The sequence below is a fragment of the Trichosurus vulpecula genome, chromosome 1 (genome assembly GCF_011100635.1).
Source record: "Trichosurus vulpecula isolate mTriVul1 chromosome 1, mTriVul1.pri, whole genome shotgun sequence".
In the NCBI taxonomy this organism is placed as follows: domain Eukaryota; kingdom Metazoa; phylum Chordata; class Mammalia; order Diprotodontia; family Phalangeridae; genus Trichosurus; species Trichosurus vulpecula.
The window spans coordinates 363,530,606-363,550,419 of record NC_050573.1 but is presented as its reverse complement, the minus strand read 5'-3'; the positions used below and the strand labels follow the sequence as shown (position 1 = coordinate 363,550,419).

General features: G+C 39.3%; 1 protein-coding gene across 6 annotated transcripts in view; it reads right to left on the bottom strand.

Annotated features, from left to right (window-relative positions):
• The window catches only part of FHOD3 (formin homology 2 domain containing 3), a 726,388-nt gene that overhangs the window by 139,680 nt on the left and 566,894 nt on the right, over positions 1-19,814 (bottom strand). For all 6 annotated transcript variants that reach the window (XM_036756241.1, XM_036756258.1, XM_036756249.1 and 3 more), the window contains 4 exons: positions 14,397-14,501; positions 10,901-11,281; positions 10,384-10,464; positions 2,758-2,871 (listed from right to left, as the gene is read on the bottom strand). In XM_036756241.1, coding sequence (XP_036612136.1) covers positions 2,758-2,871; positions 10,384-10,464; positions 10,901-11,281; positions 14,397-14,501 — 681 coding nt within the window. The remainder of the gene's footprint in view (positions 1-2,757; positions 2,872-10,383; positions 10,465-10,900; positions 11,282-14,396; positions 14,502-19,814) is intronic.

Below are 19,814 nucleotides of genomic sequence, written 5' to 3'. Positions count from 1 at the left end.
AGGAAAAGCCATTCGGGGAACCCTAGCTATACTATGCTTTCTAGTAGAAGCTTTAGCTCTCTTTCTTTCAGAGAATAAGAGACTCTCTGGAAAAGAAGGGATTTCACAGATCTAATTCAATCTAGACCTCATCACCCTCCACACTACCACAAAATGGTCATCTAGTCTCCTCTTGAAGACCTCCAGCAATGGGGAGTCCATAGATGAAGAAGGGAAGGCTAGTGACACCCTTACAATTCCTATTTCCCTTAACAACCTATTATGAATGTATCTGAGCTCTTCCAGACTAGGTTGTATTTCAATATGCGCTATCTCACAGGGCATAATGAGCCCCATATGTCTACTACACACTGTGCAAAGAAGAGCTTCCTTTTGTCTTAGACTAACCTCCTTTCAAGATAATAACTTCTAAAATGAGGTATGGTGGGCCAATCTATAACAAAGAGGAGCCCAAAGGTCTTGGCTCTTCTGTCTTTTATATACTTCCTCCCTGGCAGCCTCATAATAGGAGGGATGCTTGTACCATCCTTAGAGTTGGGCTGCCTTTGGGTCCCCACTGCTGAGCTGTCCTGCTTCCTTGATGGGGGTAACACATGGCAATGGACAACTCTGTTGCAAGTAGCACCCAAAGAAACAATACTCAGTATAAATATTCAGTCTAAGGAAGCAAAACATATGAAACATGGAGGTTAATAAACAATATTCCACTTGTCCTAGGAAGCAAATTAATCTCTGTAATTTGCTAACTTGTGAAAGTTTCCTAACCTGTGCCAGGGTTGAGTTTTTTTTTTTGTCATGGACTCCTTCAACCATCTAGTGAAGCCTATGTACCCTTTCTCAGAATCATGTTTTTCAATCATAATAACAATGAAGGAAATGCTAAATTTCAGCTAGAGGTAGGTGAAAATAAGTAATTCCCCACCCCCATCCAAATTCATAGATCTTCTGAAATCCCAGGTTAAAAAACCCCTGACCTAAGGTGATTTCTCTGAATAAAGAGTTCTAGCCTGGATTCCAATCTTGGCTCTGTCACTAGCTAACTGTGTGACGTGAAGAAATCACTTAAATTCTCTGGGCCTCAGTTAACTTTTGTAAAATGAGGAAAGGTATTAACCTAAGGTACTTTGCATCTCTAAATCCCCATCTTGATAATAAAACCTGTATTTATATATTACCTTTTGTTTGCAAAGTACTTTTTCTACAATGATCTCTTGAGATGTATTATTCCCATTTAACACACGAGAACACTGAGGCTCTTAGAGCTTCAATTATTTGCTTGTAATTCTATAACCAGTGTCTGAGGCAGGATTCAAACCCAGGTATATTTAAGTGGTCCTCACATTCTTGTAAAAGCCAAGTCATGTCTCTTCTGTGGGTTTCAGTAAAATGAGGGGGTTGGACCAGATAACTTCATGATTTAGAGGCTAATTTGGTAACCCTCGAGGAACTTATTTAAGCTTAACTGACCTTGATATATTATAATAAAAATCGGTTATTTCACCCTTTTAAATTCATTCTTTTGAGTTATTAATTCTGTCAAATAGTAAGTGTTCACTTCTAGCATCCTTGATTCTTTCTCGCTTGATTGAAGGGATCCCCGGTGACCCACTGTGGGACATAGGTGAGTCTGAGCTTGTGAAGGCTGGGCCAGGACAGCATGGTAGTGAGCTGACATTTAGATATTGCTATGTGCCAGGCACTGTGCTAAGAGCTTTACAAATATTATCTCATCTGATCCTTATAACAACATTAAGAGGTGGGTGCTATTATTACTTCTATTTTACAGATGGGGAAACTGAGGCAAATGGAATTTTTTTTTTGCTTTTTTTTTTTTACGTGACTTGCCCAGGGTCACACAGTTAATAAGTATCTGAGGCTAGATTCGAATTCAGGTCTTCCTAACTCCAGGCTGAGTACTATATCCACTGTTCCCCCTAGATGTTCCCCAGCTCTGGCAGGTCCTACCAAGTTGGAAGTGATTCCGAGTAGAGGCCCAAGAATATCCTGTCATCCAAGGACCAGAGAGGCTGTTAAACATGAAAAGGGTAGACATTTGGTGCCAAATCTTTTAGCCACTGAAACTGAGTTAGAGTACCCACACCTGTGTAAAACTGGATCGTTTGTAGCAAAAAGTTTCCCGCCAAATGGAATTTCTTCCAAGTTGCCATAAAATTCATTTGCTCTTTTAGGAGAAAATACAAGTACTTTTGGCTCATGGCTCAGTGATACATTCTGGTCAATCCTGCACTAATTACTAAAAAATTAATGGATACCTGATTTCTTTATTTTTTTCTAAGAAGTCTTCCCAGTAGGGAAATAAAAGTGGGTATACATGATAAAATACATGATAAATAAAATAATAAAAATAATAAATAATAAAATAAAATAGATAATAAAATACATGATAAAATATATTTTTAAAAGAACAAATTAAGGTAGCCAGATTAATTTTTAATACATACTTTTCATGGAAAGTAGATAGAAAGAGGAATGCAACTAACATCTAACCTCCAATGAAATAATGTGTAGAGTGTACTGGTCAAATAAGAGAGGGAGGGGGGGTGAGACTGAAGAGAGATTTTTTTTCCCTTTTGAATGGTTTCTCTAAAGAAAAACACTTGGAATTCTGCCACTCTGTCTTCTAATTTCCTCAATTCTCCCCAATAATTTTCCTGATGATCCATTCTTAGAATTTCATTTTTTCTTTGCCCCTATGACAGAATCATTAAGGTACTGAGATATTTATCATTTACCAACCGTTCTGATTTGGCCTCCTGGTGTGGTGAGAGGGATGAAGTAGGCGTCGTAGGTGCACTCGATCCTGAATAACCTCTTGTGGAGAGATAAGAGCTGTTGCTGTAGTTGCTGTATCTGATGAGTCCAAGAGCCCAAGCAGAATGGGAAAAGAGAGAGAAAGAGTATCAGTCAGCAAATGAACAAAGGACAGCCAAGCATTTGGTTCCTACATAGAAGCAAAATAGTCCTTCCTTACAGGTCACTTCAACTAGGCCTTGATATTTACTGAACCTGAATTTTGGCCAGGGAAGATGGGGCTGTGGTCGTGGAGCAGTGGGTGGAGGGAAGGATACTGGTAAGAAAGAAGAGCAGCATCATCTTAGATTTAACCCATAAATACTTGTCAGGGGAAACCAGGCAGGGCCAAAAAAAAAAATGGCAGCTGATGGCCTACTCCAGATGAGTCGAGTCTTCATAACTCCTTTATCTTTGACTTTCAATTAAGGAATATCTTCCTTAGGCTGGAATATAAGGAACATCTAACCACCAGCTAGGTGACTCAGTGGATCGAGTGCTGGGCCTGGGGTCAAGAGGACTTGAGTTCAAATAGGACTTCAGACACTTACTAGCTGTGTGACCTTGGACAAGTCACTTACCCTCTGCCTACCTCAGTTTCCTCAACTGTAAAATGGAGATAAAAACAGCAGCCACCTCCCAGAGTAGTTGTGAGGATCAAATGAAATATTTGTGAAAGTACTTAGCACAGTGCCTGGCATGTAGGCACTATATACATGCTTATACCTTTTTCTTCCCTTTCCTCAGAAACCTAGTTGTCTAAAGCTTAGTACGATCCCCACAAACCAAAATAGTCTTTGGTTTAAATTGGTTTATAAATTAAAAAAAAATTACAACTGGAAAATGAAATTAAATGAGAAGCAAAGGAAACCACAGAACTGAAAGTGCAAGTTGAAGAGTCCTGAGAGTGATTTATTAGCTGGTTTGAGACTTGATAATTGATCATTAGGAAAGGAGCTGAAAGGCCGAAAAACATGAGTCGGCAGGGTTCATTTTGAACAAATGAAAGAAAACCACTAGGGTTATTACCCAGGCTTCATTACAAACATATATGCAAAGTACTTGGGACACATACGTTACAAGTGAAAAGAATCCAAATTCTTTCCAGTTAAAACATGAAGCATTTTCTCCCTTTAACAAATCCACATAGGTGTTACTCTCTGAGAAGACTCTAAAAGTTTTTTAAGCCATGCTTAAAGACACATCTCTCTCTGGGGAGATAAAAAAAACAATCCACAAAAAACAGAGCTTTAGGGATTTCAATATCCACTTCATTCATTCATTAAAAAACAAAACCACACACCCAAAATACCCAACTTCAATATGTGCTTGTTGATCAAAGGGAAACTGTTTCCACAGCTTCTGGAATGACGATTTATCCCCCTAGAGTCTACTGTATCACTATTTTCATCCAGGACTGTGTACAAGGCCAAAAGGACAACCACTTAGTTTTCTTCCATTTTTCTCATCCTACAATCATATTTAACTGACAGGACAGTTACAGGACATGTACATATCCCAAGGTTTCCTTTTGTTCTTCAGAAACAGATGTCCTTTATCATTCAGTCCTGTTCACTAGCCATCACAGCATGAAAAATTTCCATGGAGTAAACACAGATCATCATGAGTTACTGGCTAAATATATTAAATTTACTTTACCCTCTAGCCCCCTCATAAAGCCCCTGTTGATTATATCCCCTTCAGAATAATTCTCACCTCTAGGGCCTGATTTGGCTTATGAACAACTGTCTGGATATGTGATAATCATTAAAAACACACTGTACTCAAATATCTTGCTACCCAGAAGAGTGATTTTTTTTCATACATATTTCAGAGAGAAGGTAATAATAATAAAATCTAATGTTTATGTAGCACATTAGGGTTCCTTAATATATGTACATATATATGTATATATATACATATATGGATTAAATGTGTGTGTATATACATATTACATGATCCATATGTAGGATTAAATAATATTATGTCTATTTCACACACACACACATATATATATATACATGTGTGCATATGTTATATATATATACATATATATGAACTATGATTTAATCCTTACAACAATCCTGTGAATTAGGTACTATGGATAATCTCCATTTTATAGAGAGGGAAAACTAAGGAAAGGATGGGAAAGGTTATGTGATTTCTTAATATCACAGAGCTCGCAAGAGTCTGAGGTAGGATTCGAACTTACATCTATCTTCCTAATACCAAATTCAGCATCTCTCTTATGACATCATTGGTCCTCTTGCAGAACAAAGGATGAACAACCACCACCGCTAAATTCAGCGCTCTCTCTACTCTGCTACATTGCTAAAAAAACTAGGCTACAAGTCACCTTATAACAGAAAGGCAGAGATTTTAACCCTGAGCTTCCATATATCTTAAATTTAACATGATGAAAGAAAATCTTTTATATACAGATGTCCTCAACTGTCCAACTTATCTTCTGTCTCCTTGTTTCCCCAATTCCCTTATTTCAGGTGACCTCTTAGGTTCCTCTGGGTTGGTAGCCTCAGCTTGTTGGGAACTTCCTTTTCCCTCTCAGCAGGCAAAAACTTACAGCACAGACCCTACAAATCCTAATCTTTATATTTTCTTCCCATCTGTTCACATATTTCCATTGAATCATGGTGGCTTCTTATCCACAGAGGAATGGAGATACCATTAGGTAGGAGAGTTAAGAGAAAGAACAAAACTACAAGTACTCCATGGAAGTCCCCATCCACATGCCGGGCTGTTTACATTCATTTACATATTCTTCATGTTATGCTGGCCTTCATCTCTAGTTAATAAACATGAGGCACGCAATTTCCAATAAAATAAAAATTCCAATAAAATAAAAAAATTGGATGTCCCTTGGAGATTGCTATATCACATTATGTATCTTTATGGCTCAACTGAAATCAAATATAATTGACTTATTTTGGGGGCTATCAAGAGAACCATTTGCAAAGCAACTGATTTGGTCACCTTTTGATCAATCCAGTTTGGTTGCTAAATCAGCTAAAGTCACTGAAGCAAGGCAGTCTTTAAAGTTTAATCTCAAATTCTACAGAGGAGGATCCAGGATCGGTGTCCAAAAAAGGCTGAGAAGTGTCGGAAAAGAGGTCAGATAGATAAGGAGAAGCATAACCACTGAAAGGAGAAGGCTTCAGACAAAAGCCAGGGGAAATTCTGAAATCATCATCAATGGAAAGAAAATGCTAAAGGACAGTTGTCCAGTCTGGGTTAACAAACGATCCAATCTTTTACACAGAAAGGCTGAGGGAGAGCAGGTCTGAAGCACAGTCAGCCTGCATTGGGAGCTGAGATTTTCAGGCTTAGAGGCTTTAGGTTTTATTAATGCCATTATTTATGTCTGCCCACGGCTCATGTGGGGACTGTGCACCTGTTTGACTCCGGGGCTGAATACATGGTCTGGTGATTTTCATTTTCTTAGCAACTAAAGAGAACTGGCATTGTGGCCATCTGATCAACTGCAGTCAACTTAGCAAATGGTCAAACCAGACCTACATGATGTAAGGATCAAACACTAAAACGATAGCTATTACTAAAACTATATTTGTTGAATACTAGAAAATTCCATATGAGCAGTATTTATTCTGTGCTCAGATAACATTGTCAGAGATGTTCTAAGACACCTGCAGAACTCTTCAATAAAATCTCACATTTCACATTCTTAAGCAAATATCAATCTTTTTGGATTTTTACAAGTGTTCAATGAGAAAGATAGTACACGTTAAATTATTATCAGTGACTTTCTACTCACTGTCATGTTGTGTTTATGAAGACAAAGTAGAATGTCTGGACCAAGAGAATTAATCCTGGCAGTATAGAGGAGATCAGAGACTTCATTAAAACTTTTGTCAGCTTCTGATAAAATCTAACACCCAATATTCATAAGGAAATGACACAAATTTACAAAAGCAAGACCTGTTATCCCATAGACATTTGATCAAAGGATATGAAAAGTCAGCTTTCAAAAGAGGAAACATAACTATCCACCAACCAAGCGAAAAACGTTCAAAATCTCAATAATAAGAGAAATATAAGTAAAAAGAACTCTGGAATTGCATATAACATTGATCAAATTAACCCAGATAATACAATCTAACAAAATTCAATGGCAGTATAACTGTGATAAAAACAAACACTACTAGTGGAGTTGTTGGTCCAATCTTTTGGAAAGTAACACAATTATTTTCTAAGAGTTTTATAAATGTCCTTTTGATTTACCAAAGCCTTTATTGAGACTATACCGCAGGGATGTTACTGACCAGAAAACAAAACAAAGCAAAACAAACTTCTCCATACAAATGTATTCCCAATATCAGTGTACATGTAAAGGCAAAAAATTAGAAACAAATTAAATGTCCGACAACTGAGTAATAGCTGAATAAATTACAGTAAATGAATGGCATAGTAATATGTTATGGTGTTGAGTTGTTTTAGTTGTGCCCAGCTCTTTGTGACCCCATTTGGGGTTTTCTTGACAAAGGTACTGGAGTGGTTTACTATTTCCTTCTTCAGTTCATTTTATAGATAAGGAAATTCAGGCAAATAGGGTTAAGACTTGCCCAGGGTCACACAGCTAGTAAGTGTCTGAGGCCAGATTTGAACTCAGGAAAATGAGTCTTCCTGACTCCAGACTCAGAGCTCTACACATTATGGTGCCACCCAGCTTCCCTTGGGTATACCAGTTTCTGATTGTAACTTGGTTGGGAGCGTGGTGAGCCAAATATTTAAGGACAACACGTGTTCTCAACTCCTCATCCATTTTTTCCCCTACAAAGAGGATTTGGGATATTTGCTCAGGGATATGAACAGGAGAGTAAAACTCTTCTCAGAATTCCTGGGAGATAGTTTTTTAATTTATATAGAAGCATCTAGGTGGCATAGTGAATAGAATGCTGAACTTGGAGTGAGGAAGACAGGAGCTCAAATTTTGTCTTAGGCTTACTTGCTAGCTATGTGACCTTGGGCTAGTCACTTAACCTCTCCTGGCCTCAGTGTCCTCACTTGTCAAATGAGGATAACAACTGCACTTATCTCAAAAGGTTTTTGGGAGGCTCAAATAAGATAATGACTGACGAGTGATTTGCAAAGGGTTATGTAAGTGCTTATCTTCACCATCATTATTAGCCTGGGAAAGGGTCCATGCACGGGGGAGCTGTTCTTGAAACCATGCTATATGGAAGGTAATGGGGGTTGGTTCCCAATTCTGTGGTAGACACGTACATCTTAAGATAAGGCAGAATTCCAACTGTTGTGTTACTGGCCAGGGTTTCTTTAGTGGGCTGTGGGCAGTAGTTGCCCTAGGTCTTACTTAGAATGAAAAATGACCAGGCACCATGAGGGCTGGAACTGGAACGTGCATCGGGTCCACACAACAACGGTTAATAATGCATCTGGATTAGTTCAAAGTGAAAGTATTCCAAGTTGTCTTATCCTACCAGTAGGAACAATTGAATAGTTTCCTTTCCTGACAAAAATGGACCTACAACCATGCCTTCCAAAATGCAAGTGGGGACCCCGGGGCAAGTTGGCCCCAGAAAAAAACATTTAGCATGAAACCTTGCTTTGACAAATGAGCTTTGCAAGTGAGTTTGTTACAGGAGTTAATAATGGTTGGCATGTTATTCAGACTATTATCACATTTTAGTAGCGGAGTTGGGTAGCTAGGTAGCACAGTGGATAGAGTGTTGGGCCTGGAGTCAGGAAAACTCATCTTCCTGAGTTCAAATCTGGCCTCAGACACTTAATAGCTGTGTGACCCTGGGCAGTCACTTCACCCCTATTTGCCTCAGTTTCCTCATCTGTAAAATAAGCTGGTGAAGGAAATGGCAAATCACTGCAGTATTTTTGCCAGGAAAACCCAAAATGAAGTCAAGGAGAATTGGACACAACTGAAATGACTGAACAACAGCTGTAGTGGAATTGCCAAAGTGGAAGGCCTGAATACTAGAGACAAGCTGTCTGGGGACAGATTCCCAAACTACAAGGCTTGGAGCTCTGCCTACAACGGTACTGATCATCTTGAAGGACTTGAACCCAGAATTAGAAGGGTCCCTCCCTCTAGTTCAATCCTTCATCTTACAAATGAAGAAAGTGAGGTCCAGGGAGGCTAAGTGATTTGCCCAGTGACAAATGGGTAGTAGACACCCAGAGGTGGGATTTGAACTAAGGACCTCTGACTTTAGAGTTCACGCTCTGGTCCCCATACCATACTGCCTCCCGAATGGTGAGAATAACCAGAGCATATGGTCATGTCAGAACCTTTGGTGAGAGCAGACAGAAAGGACAAGAATCAAGGGAGATACTATTTGATAATGACTGGATCATGGGCATCACTAATGGTCACCGGGCCAGAGAGGTCAAGGCAGACAGGTGACTAGAATCAGGCGGGCAGGCAGGATCTGGTAACACCAAAATTTATAGACGTAGCAAGAGGATGCTCCATGGTCTGAGGACACTCTCAGAGGTCCAGATAAGGCACAGGTCATTATGAGAGACTAGTAAAGTAGTGTAATAAAAAGTAAGTGGAAAAGATGTACAGGTTACTGCATTTGCAGAACCAACGTCCTTAACCAGAAATGGCTGCTATAATGAAATCACCTGTAGACCCATTTGTCAGAGCAAAGTTTCATACTGAATGTTTTCTCTGGGGCCATCCTGATCTGGGCTTCCCCCAACTAGAGGCCAAAAAATTTCATCCTGGGTATCCTAGATCTATTGAGCGTCACAGAATGAGAAGTATAAAGGAAATCGAATCCAACTCCATCATCTTACAGATGAGAAAATCTAGGCTATCAGGGGGCCTTTTTATCTGAATATTTAGGGAAGGAGACCAAAGACTAACATCAAGGCATCATGTTAGGAATCCAGGAAGATGGACAGAGAGGTCAACAAGGAAACGAGAGGGACTTTGTTACTGGGGCATTGGACCCATCTAATAGCTTCTTATATACCATGTGTTAGGGTATAACCCACAAAAATGTTGTGGGCAATTTTGAACCTACAGTTGAGAGCAGGTAAGTGAATGAATGAATCTGGCTAGAAATAAGGAATAAAGGAGTAAAAGGTAGGAAGGGGAAAGGAAAAATTCTTAAGTGAAAAAAAGCTTCCATTATAAAATTAACGTAACTTTATAAATATAAAATAATTGATTGACCAGACTGTAACTATCACGCCACTTTCTATCTGTAGCTCTGTTGGGTTTCAGCTCCATGGAACTTGATACCCCTGTGCCCAAGTACGCCCTGTTGTCTTCCCCCAACCTCTTTCTCAACTTCCTTTTCTATTTCATCTTCCCTCATTACATTGTATCTCCTTGAGGGCAGAGATTGTCTTTCTATTTCTTATTTGCATCCTCAGAACTTAGCACAGTGCCTGGCAAATAGCAGGTGTTTAATAAATATTTATTGAGTTGAACTGAATTGAGTACTTTGAAAAAAATGTAATGGGTAATGTTTTAAATGAATTTACATGTATCAGGGGAAAAAGCCAGAAAGGTAGAAAAAGAAGAAAGAAAAAAGAAGAAAAGACACCCACCTATTAGAAGAAAAAGACCGGAAATTGTAGGGATCAGAATCAGAATCAGGGTACTTGTTCAAATGTACAGGGTCTGACGCGCTGTTGAAGGAAGGAAAATGTATATATTATGTAGATTATGTCAACAAGAAAGGGGTATATTATTGCTGTTATGTGTGCCAAAAATGGTTGTAAAATGTGTAGTTATGTCAGAATATCCTTTTGTAAACTATGTTTTTGTCAGCAGTGCTTTTAACTGGGGTATTAACAAAAGGACTATATCAAAGTGAACGCTACTTACCCAGCCCTTCTGTAAAGTATACTTCCTTCAAACTCTCTACTGAATCTTAAAGTAAGAATCTTCTGTGTAACTTTAATAATTAATGAAAAGCTTAACCAGACTGAAGAAGACATTCTTATATTGTAAGTGCAAACACTGCAGAAGCCAAATAAAATAAGCAACTACAAAGAATATACTCATGTTGCCCGGATGAATGCTAAATAATGAGTGTGCTGAGAGCACGTGTGAAAACTCTACCTGTTTTCTTTCTGGGCTTCTCTTTCCTTTTCTTTTGCAGTTAAAGGAGAGTCCTCAAAATCATAAGAGAAAAGGTGAAAAGGAGTATGTGGTACATAAGGCAACTTTTCTACCACTGGAGATGCTTTCTGATTGGTAGACGTTGATGAGGAAGTCGTAAAACCTGATGCAGATGAGGATGGTGAATGAGAAACATGATGGGGGGATGATCCAGGAGATGAACCAGGCACAAATGATGAGTTGTAAGATGGACACTTTGATTTAACACTTGGAGGAAGCCATTGTTCTTGAGTCACTGCACTTGTGGCAGCTGACATTTCAGAACTCTCTGAAATGTTATCATTTTCAACTTGCTTTAACTCTGAAGGAGAGTTGACTTCACTGAAAGAAAGAGTTGTAGTAGAGAGGAGAGAAAAGGGGTAAGGAAACAAGATTTGAGAAAGGAATGGGAAAAAAAGAAAATCCAAGCAATCTCTAAGATTAATACCACTTCTGTCCATTTACTGGTAGCAGAACTATATATACCCTAAAGAATTTGACTATATAACTCTAAAAGCAACTCTGTAAGTCACTGGGTTGTCTCTTTGGGGCCCAGGGGAGGACATTACCAAGCAGGCCCAGTTTAATGAGTACTGGGAGCAGGCAGCTGCCCGCATGTTGAGATTTAAGGGCCGTCCAGAAGGCTCCTAGTCTCCCAAACCCCCTTCCACCTTGTGTCCCAAATTTCTTTTACATTACATAATTAGAGCTTCATTCTTTGTCTTAGGTCCAATAAAGTTTATTCCTCATTAAGAGGAAATAAAGAAAGGGGAGGGAAAATATAAAGTCTCTTAAGTGACATATATGCAAACCATTCTCTGAAATCATTTTCTGAAAGGAGATTCTGAGGAGAAAAGTGAGGAAGGGAGAAAAACAAATAGAGAAAGGTAGTGGTGACAGGGTGATCAAGCAGGGTAAAAGGTACAGAAAGCAGAGGTGGGGGACACTAAAGACTAATTTTCCTGATTTCATCTCTTTGCCCACTGCTAATTCTATCCATTGAGCCCAAGTCAATCAGAATGACCAACTCTTCTAGGCATGCCCAATTCTGCCACATTTGTCTAATCATGGAATAGGACAAATGCTTCATCTGAAAGCATCCCATATGTACACTGGGATAAGTTCCTTCTACTTGTTTCTCAGAAATTCAGAATTTTGAATCATTTTAAGCAAACTACTGAATTTTCCTTGGGCTTCAGTTTCTTCATCAGTACAATTAGGCAGACTAGATGGCCTCTGAGGTCTCACGACTCTTAGCTAAGATGGGTGTTTTTGGTTTTTATTCTTCATAGGTTGTAGTTCAGAATTCAAAGGATCTTGGGGTCACAGATTTAGAAGTCTTTGGAGATCACCTAGTCCAATCCTTTCACTTTAAAGCTGAGGAAAGGGAGGTGCAGCTGAGTATGTATACCTTACTCTTCTTGAGGCAATGTGATGTAGTGGACCAAAAGCCAGGAAAACCTGAATTCACATCTTGCCACTGACACATATTGGCTATGTGACACTAGGCAAGGCACCAAACCCATCCGTGCCCCAGGAAATTCTCTAAGACTAAGACGTAGAGAAAGTGCCGACCTGCCTTAATAGAAGTTGTTCCCTATATCAATGAAATCACAGGTCTGGCCCCTGATTGTACTCTATCCCTCTCTTATCGCCAGCCCTGTTGTCTTTATCCCAGGAATTTCTGGAGTGGATCAGCAGGAATTAATTTATTAGGTCAAAAATGCCATGAATGTGTTAATGTTTGGAAAACAGTCTCACTCTCATCCCAACCAAAAACTCTTCCAGATCCAACTTCTTTTTTTCCTACCATGAGCCACTGTTCCATCTTTCTCTTTCCTTATACTGCTAAACTACTCTTAGCGTAGCCTGATACTTGCTGGCTGACTCAACTCCCTGACCACCCAATCCTTTGCAATGTAGCCAGCTTTCATCTACAGTGCTCAGTTGAATCCATTATGTCAAAAGAAACCTCCCAACCACCCAAATGAATCTTTCCTTAGTCATCCATCATCTCTCTGTAGTATTCTGACATTGACTATCCCTTTCTTCTCGACACTTTCTTCCTTTGCCTTCTGCAGAACTACACTGTCTTTTGTCCTTATTCTTTTCCCCTTTCTCTGATCACACCTTCTCTGTACCTTTCTCTTCCTCCTCTTAGAATTCCCTGAGACTATCCTTATCTCTCTTCTCTACTTGTTCTCTCTCTTTCTCTCTCTCAAAATATGGAATGTTTCACAAATTTCTGTGTCTGTTTGAAGAAAGACCATGCTAATCTTCTAACATTCCATATATACATATATGTGTGTGTGTGTATGTGTGTGACATACACACATACACACACACACTGTGGAAGTGAGCATCTCTAGCAAGCTCATGCACAATATAATTGCCAACTTGAAAAAACGGAATTAACTAAGTTTACTAAAGATACATATATATTATATACAATAAGTATTGTTGTAATATACAATATATTATATAGGTATACAGTTATATGTGCATATAACTATATTGTATAGTTAACAAATTAACTAAAGATAAATATATGTATGAAATATACATTTATACATACAAATATAATTCCCTAAAACTACATATACCAAAAATATAGAGGGAATAAATACAAATCTTTGCAAAGTAAGAGTTAAATGCAAGGTAGTTTGGGAGGGAGTGCAGTAGTAGTTGAGAGGAACAGGAAAAGCTTCATGCAAAAAAAAAATCGACGCTCAAGCTGCATCCTGGTGGAAGAAAGGACTCTACAGGGCAGAGGTAAGGAGAGAAGGTCCATCTACCTTTGGATTTCCCCCACTACCTACTAGCTGAGTGCTTCTAAGACAGTATATGCATAATATGTGTTTGTTTAATTAAATATCTAAAAAACCAAAATATGTGAATAAATGCAGTAGTTTTATAACAAAAAATAATCATTTCTACAAACTCAGGTTGTATGGAAAACTAACTGAAACTCATACATGAAGGTCCATCTACCTTTGGATTTCCCCCACTACCTACTAGCTGAGTGCTTCTAAGACAGTATATGCATAATATGTGTTTGTTTAATTAAATATCTAAAAAACCAAAATATGTGAATAAATGCAGTAGTTTTATAACAAAAAATAATCATTTCTACAAACTCAGGTTGTATGGAAAACTAACTGAAACTTCATACAGTGTAAAGAGTATTTTGTTTAGAACCAGAAGACTTGAGTTCAAATCCCACCTCTGATGTTTACTACCTGTGTGACCTGGGGCAAGTCACCTAACCTCCTTGGGCCTCAGTTTGTACAATGAGGGTGTTGAATTAGATCACTTCCAAGGTTCCTTCCAGTTGTCACTTAATAAATAAAATATAGGCCAGTTTACTAACAGGTAGCCAATGACAAATTAGTAAAGTGAATTAGCATTGAAACTTTTAGATTTGAGTCCAATTAGGGAGTGCACACAACCATGGTACCTGTCTTTAACCTGACAGGAGGCATCTTCCTCTCTCTCATCCTCTGAATTGGGTTCTGTGATTGGTTGCTCTTCTTCTTCTTCAAATTCCTCCTCCTCCTCCTCTCTGATATAAAGCCAAGAAAAGAGACGTGCATATAGAAAGAGACAAGGTGGAAGAATGATGAGTTACACAAATAAACTGCATAGAAAATGAAGGGAAGGAAGAAAAAAGGTGAAATTGATGAAGACAACACATGTGACAGGTAGAGAAGATGAAACACCTGCTAAGAAATCTTCAATCAAAGGAGGCAGAGACTTACAGAGGAAAGCATTTTGGATTTGAAGTTAAAGGACCTGGGTTGAATTCTTGGACATTCGCTTATTATCGGTGTGCCCTTGGGTAAATCATTTAATCTTATTGGGTCACAGTTTCCTTATATGGAAAATGAAAGGGTTGGATTAAGTGAACTCTAGGGTTCCCTCTGGCTCAAAGCTATGATGCCGTGATGGGGGGTTGGCAGCATCAGCCCATATACCAGATAGCAAGTGAACAGGTGCTCTCTCACAGGTGGTCTGAACGCCAACATACAAGCCTTCCAGAGGTTAGGGAGAGCTGCTGCCAGCAATGATAGTTAAGCAGTCAATGCCTATAACTATTCTGTGACTTCCATTTGGGTCTAGGAGTCGGAAGTCTTGGGTTCCAGTCCTGGTTTTGTCACTAAATAGCTGTGTGACCTTAGGATTTAGATAAAGCACTTCAGCTTCCTTTCTAGGACTGTCTTTCTTGCCCCATAACAAAAGGAGGTTGAATGAGATGCACCTCCAACGCCCCTTCCAGTTGGAAAATTACAATGATTCCTGCCCCATGCTTGACAACAGGGCTCGATTTAAAACAGAATTCTATTTCCAAATATCTAGTTTTGAAGTTTACTAAAACAAAGGACTCTATATATATGTAAATTTAAGGGTTGGAAAATAGTTCCATCGATTTGACCTTAACCTTCATTCCTAAAGACCATTATTATTTTTTTTTCCCAAATCATCATCCTTGTGTTTGGCTCTTCTCCACTATTCTCCTAATTATATGTAAAATATGTTCCTCTGACTTCCTGATCCAATGGATATACTTTGAGAAGATGATGAATCTAGCTTTTAAGACATTGGGTCTGGTCCTGACACTGTTTTCAGCTAGTCTAGTCAATCACACACTTTTAATGGGTAATTTCCTTTTGCTCACACGCTACTGAAATCACCATCTATTGCAATAAGGTTATTACTAATGTACACTCTCCCCATTTTCAAAAGCACAAAAGGACTGCCTTAAAATAATTAGTCTTACAGAATTTATAGAAGGAACACAGGCTTTGAGCTGTGAGAGTCCTTAGATATCATTCAATCCAACCTCCTCCATTATGCAATCAGCGAATCAATCAACAAGAATCTATTAATTAAGCCCCTGGTATATTCCAGGCACCATGCTAGGCATGGGGAATCCAAAGACGAAAGGAAAGCAGTCCTACCCTCAAGGAGCTTACAATCTAGCGCAGTATATGTGTACACACACACACACACACACACACACACACGCAAACATGTAATATACAAAATAGAATCTCACTCCACAAAAAAACATTAGGTAATTTGGGAGAGCATTAGCTACCATGAGTATCAGGCCAGGCTTCATGTAGAAGCTCTTGAACTGAGCTTTTCAGGGATGCAGAAGTTCAAAGAGACAGAGGCAAGGAGCTACATTCCAGGCATAGGCTGGACAGATAGGAGGGGATAATCCTATCTTGAAGGGCTTCTCATGCCCCTAAGAAGTGCTTATATTTTATCCTAGAGGCAACGGGGAACCACTGGAGTTTATTGAGTAGAGGAATGATGTGGTAAGTCCTGCCCTTTAGGAAAATCTTTTTGGCAGCTCTGTGGAAGATAGATTGGAGTGGAGAAGGAGGCTTTGCAATACTCCAGGTGAGAAGTGATAAAGACCTGAATTATGATGGTAGCCATGTGAGCGGGTAACAGGGGATGAATGTGAGAGATGATGTGGAGAGGAAAACGGCAATATCTGGCAAAAGACTAAATATGTGGGGTTGAGTTAAACTGAGGAGTCAATGATTACACCAAGGTAACAAACTGTGGTGACTCACAGAATGGTGATGCCCTCGAAAGAAATGTGCAAGTTTGAAAGAAGGGCAGGTTTGGGAGGGGAGAACTCCATTTAGGACATGTTGAGTTGTGATTCGCCTTCAGTTACAAAGTCAGCAAAAACAAACAAAACTAAAAAACAGTGCTGGAAGTAGATCGTAAGTCTTCTGACTTCTATATTCTGTGCCCACTTAAAGATTCTTTGCCTAAAAATTTATGTAAATGCTAATGAAGTCTGAAAAAGTCTTCAGAAATTTTCTTTTCAAGATATTGTTACCCTGAGGTGAATGACTTCGAACTGATGCATTCTGTGCAAAACAGCATTTCCAGGTGGACCTTCCAGCTATCTGGCTATGCTAAATACTTGGAACAAAGATAAAACCAATGTGGCTACTTCAACATTCAAGCCTCAAAGAATCAGTAAGAACTTCCAGCAAAATAAGAGTTAGCGGCGTGCAGTTTATTTTAACATAATGGATTTTTTTCCTTGAGTAAAGAATCCATGTGACTGAATTGTCCATTGGACCAACAACACTACTTGCAGGGGCAGAGATGGGGAATTACATGCATGGGGCCACAAACTGGTAATCACATAATACATGGAAGTGAATGCTAGGGCTATAACTTAGATACCCTGTCTTCCTAGCTGCTATTCTTTCTACAATGTCATTCTGATCTGACTCCCTTAGTCCTGGACGTACAGATAAAAAATGTGTGACCTCGAATATATCCTTTAATCTCTTTGGGCTTCAGTTTCCTCCTTTGTAAAAGAAAGAGAGTTAGACCAGATTATCTCCAAGGTCCCTTCCATCTCTCAGATTCTCTGGTATTCACTTTGCAGGAATGCATGTAATGCTTAAAGTCAGACCAAACTGTATTAAATCTCAGAGTCCTCAGGGGATGCAGTTCAGCCCCACTTCTATGTTTCCAGCCATTTGGGACCATGAAGGAAAGGAAGAGCAGCAGTGAGCATGCTTGGAAACCTGCCCCCACATCCTCTCTTGCTTGGCCTCCTTCCTACTGCCTGATCTAGTTAACCCCAAACACATGTTCAAATGAGCATTTAACTAAGCCTTGTTTTTAAAAGGGGAATCCCTTTCCGGGAAAGGTTTCAGAACTTTCTTTTGGGGAGTTATTTGTTTGTAACTGTGTGTGATGAAACCACTCAAAATCTGCTTAAAAACTTGTTCAGTTTTCTGTTTGGGTGTTGTTTCACTATGATATTCTGGTATCAACTTGAGTGCAAAACTAGTTGCCCTTATAAGACAAGGCTGGGCATTATGGTCTCCAAGGCATGTTAGGCTGGAAAAGGTTTCTAAGAAGAGTTGTTAAGTGAACCAGCTGAGAAATGTTCGATGTATAAAACTTGCTATTTTTCTAAAATGTCATGTATCATCTTATAGAGCAGGGAACAGGTTGAGAGTCAAGGTAGGAAGGCAGGGATTTCTCTCTGTTCTAAGTAGAGTGCAAAATTACCTTCCCTCCCTTTCTGACGGAGCAGTAAACTAGAATGTACATAGTCACTGTAGAAACAAACTAATATTGTAGTCTCCTTGGTTTTCTTCTCCATTCAAGAAAGGAAGTGGGGTGTCTTTTCTTAGTCCTTACATTCCTTAACTTTCCTTTGCAGAGTCTCATCTTTCTAGTCTATTTTCACATTTCTATCCTTCATGGACCCTCCATTACAGTTAAATTGGACTGTAGTCTGTCCTCTGGGGAAAGCATTCCATCTCTGGTCTCTATTCCTTTGCAAAAATAGTCTCCCTCCTCTGGAATATATTTGCCTCCTCATCTTTGCCTCAAAGAATCCCTACTTTCCTCCACAGAACAATTTAGGTGCCAGTCTTCACCCAAGGCATTTTCTGATCATCTTCCTACTCCCAAACATCTCGGCTATTACCTCTCTCTCCCTTTTGAAATTATTTTTTATGTTCATGTTGTAAATCCCTCCCCTCTCAAAAATGTAAGTTTCTTAAAGGAAGAGGCTGTTTTGTTTTTGTTGCTGTTTCCATAGGATCTAACACTAATTTGTTGTCCTGTACGTAAATCCGTACCTGTTTGTACTCAAATCTCACCGGCGCTAGCTTGCTGGGTTTTCAGAGGAGCAATTACTATTTCTTCTCTTACTCTGTACTCTATGGGTAATCCTCACGGGCTGGGTTTCCAGTACTATTACCCAGGATTAACACCCCGCCCCCTTCCACCATGTACTTCCCATTAACAATTAGCCAGTTGGACTCAATTAGCTTTTAATAAAGGTATTTACTATGATGATATAATAAGAATAATCAGAACAAATATTCCCACCAAAATCTTGGGGCACACTCTCTCCAAAATACATAGAGGTCCATAGGAAGAACAAACACAGACTCAGAGGGAAATGATAGTGAAGCACATGAGTAGGCTATATGTGGCAAGAGGTAGCTCATATTGTCTCTGGTGCAAGGTGTCATGTGCCTTGACGCTGTGTCTCCCTTTTCAGATGACTGTCTTTCTATATCCCTTTGTCCTTAGTGTGTCACCCTGCTCCCAGAAGAGTATCCTACTGTTCTGGTCTTTCCAATCCCAGCAGGATTCACTGTTTGCTTTTTATCTACTTTCTCTAAGAACGTGGTCAATGGGGAGAGGGGTGATGGGGGAAAGAAACACTCTCCTCCTCCTAGATCAGTTCTGTTTCCCTGTCTTGGCTCCAACTCTGGAACTAGAATCTTCAGATCTGAAAGCTGGGCTGGCCCACTGGCCCACCTCTGGACTGACATGGGCTCATAGGTATGTCTGATTCTTTTTGCCAATCACAAATATTTCCTGTGCAGCATCATCTGTTTTCATCCATTGCTCGAAGCATTCTATTTCTTTCTAATCGATCAAGGAATTGTTCACACATTTGGAGGAAAATTCCTTAACACCTAGTAGTCTATTGATTCAAGTATCTGAGCCTTCTATAATTACATTAATTGGGTTGGGAATAAAAACTTCTACCCTTTCACTTACATTCTCTGACAACATGGTGAACACTTTTACCGATACTGTATCTTGAGAGCGCAGCCATATTTCTATTCTTATCATGCCATGTCCTGTTTATTACCACCAGGTATGGGCAGAAACTCACATAAACTCAGAGTCATGTGATAGAAGGACCATGTTTACAACTCACAGCCACAGAATAAATGAGAAAATATACATGCTGGTATTGAATGACCCTTCTACACAGGTTTTTTCCCCCCACAAAGCCATACAAAAGTGGTGCTGGCTGTCACAAAGAGAACATTTATTCCATCTTCACTGGAGG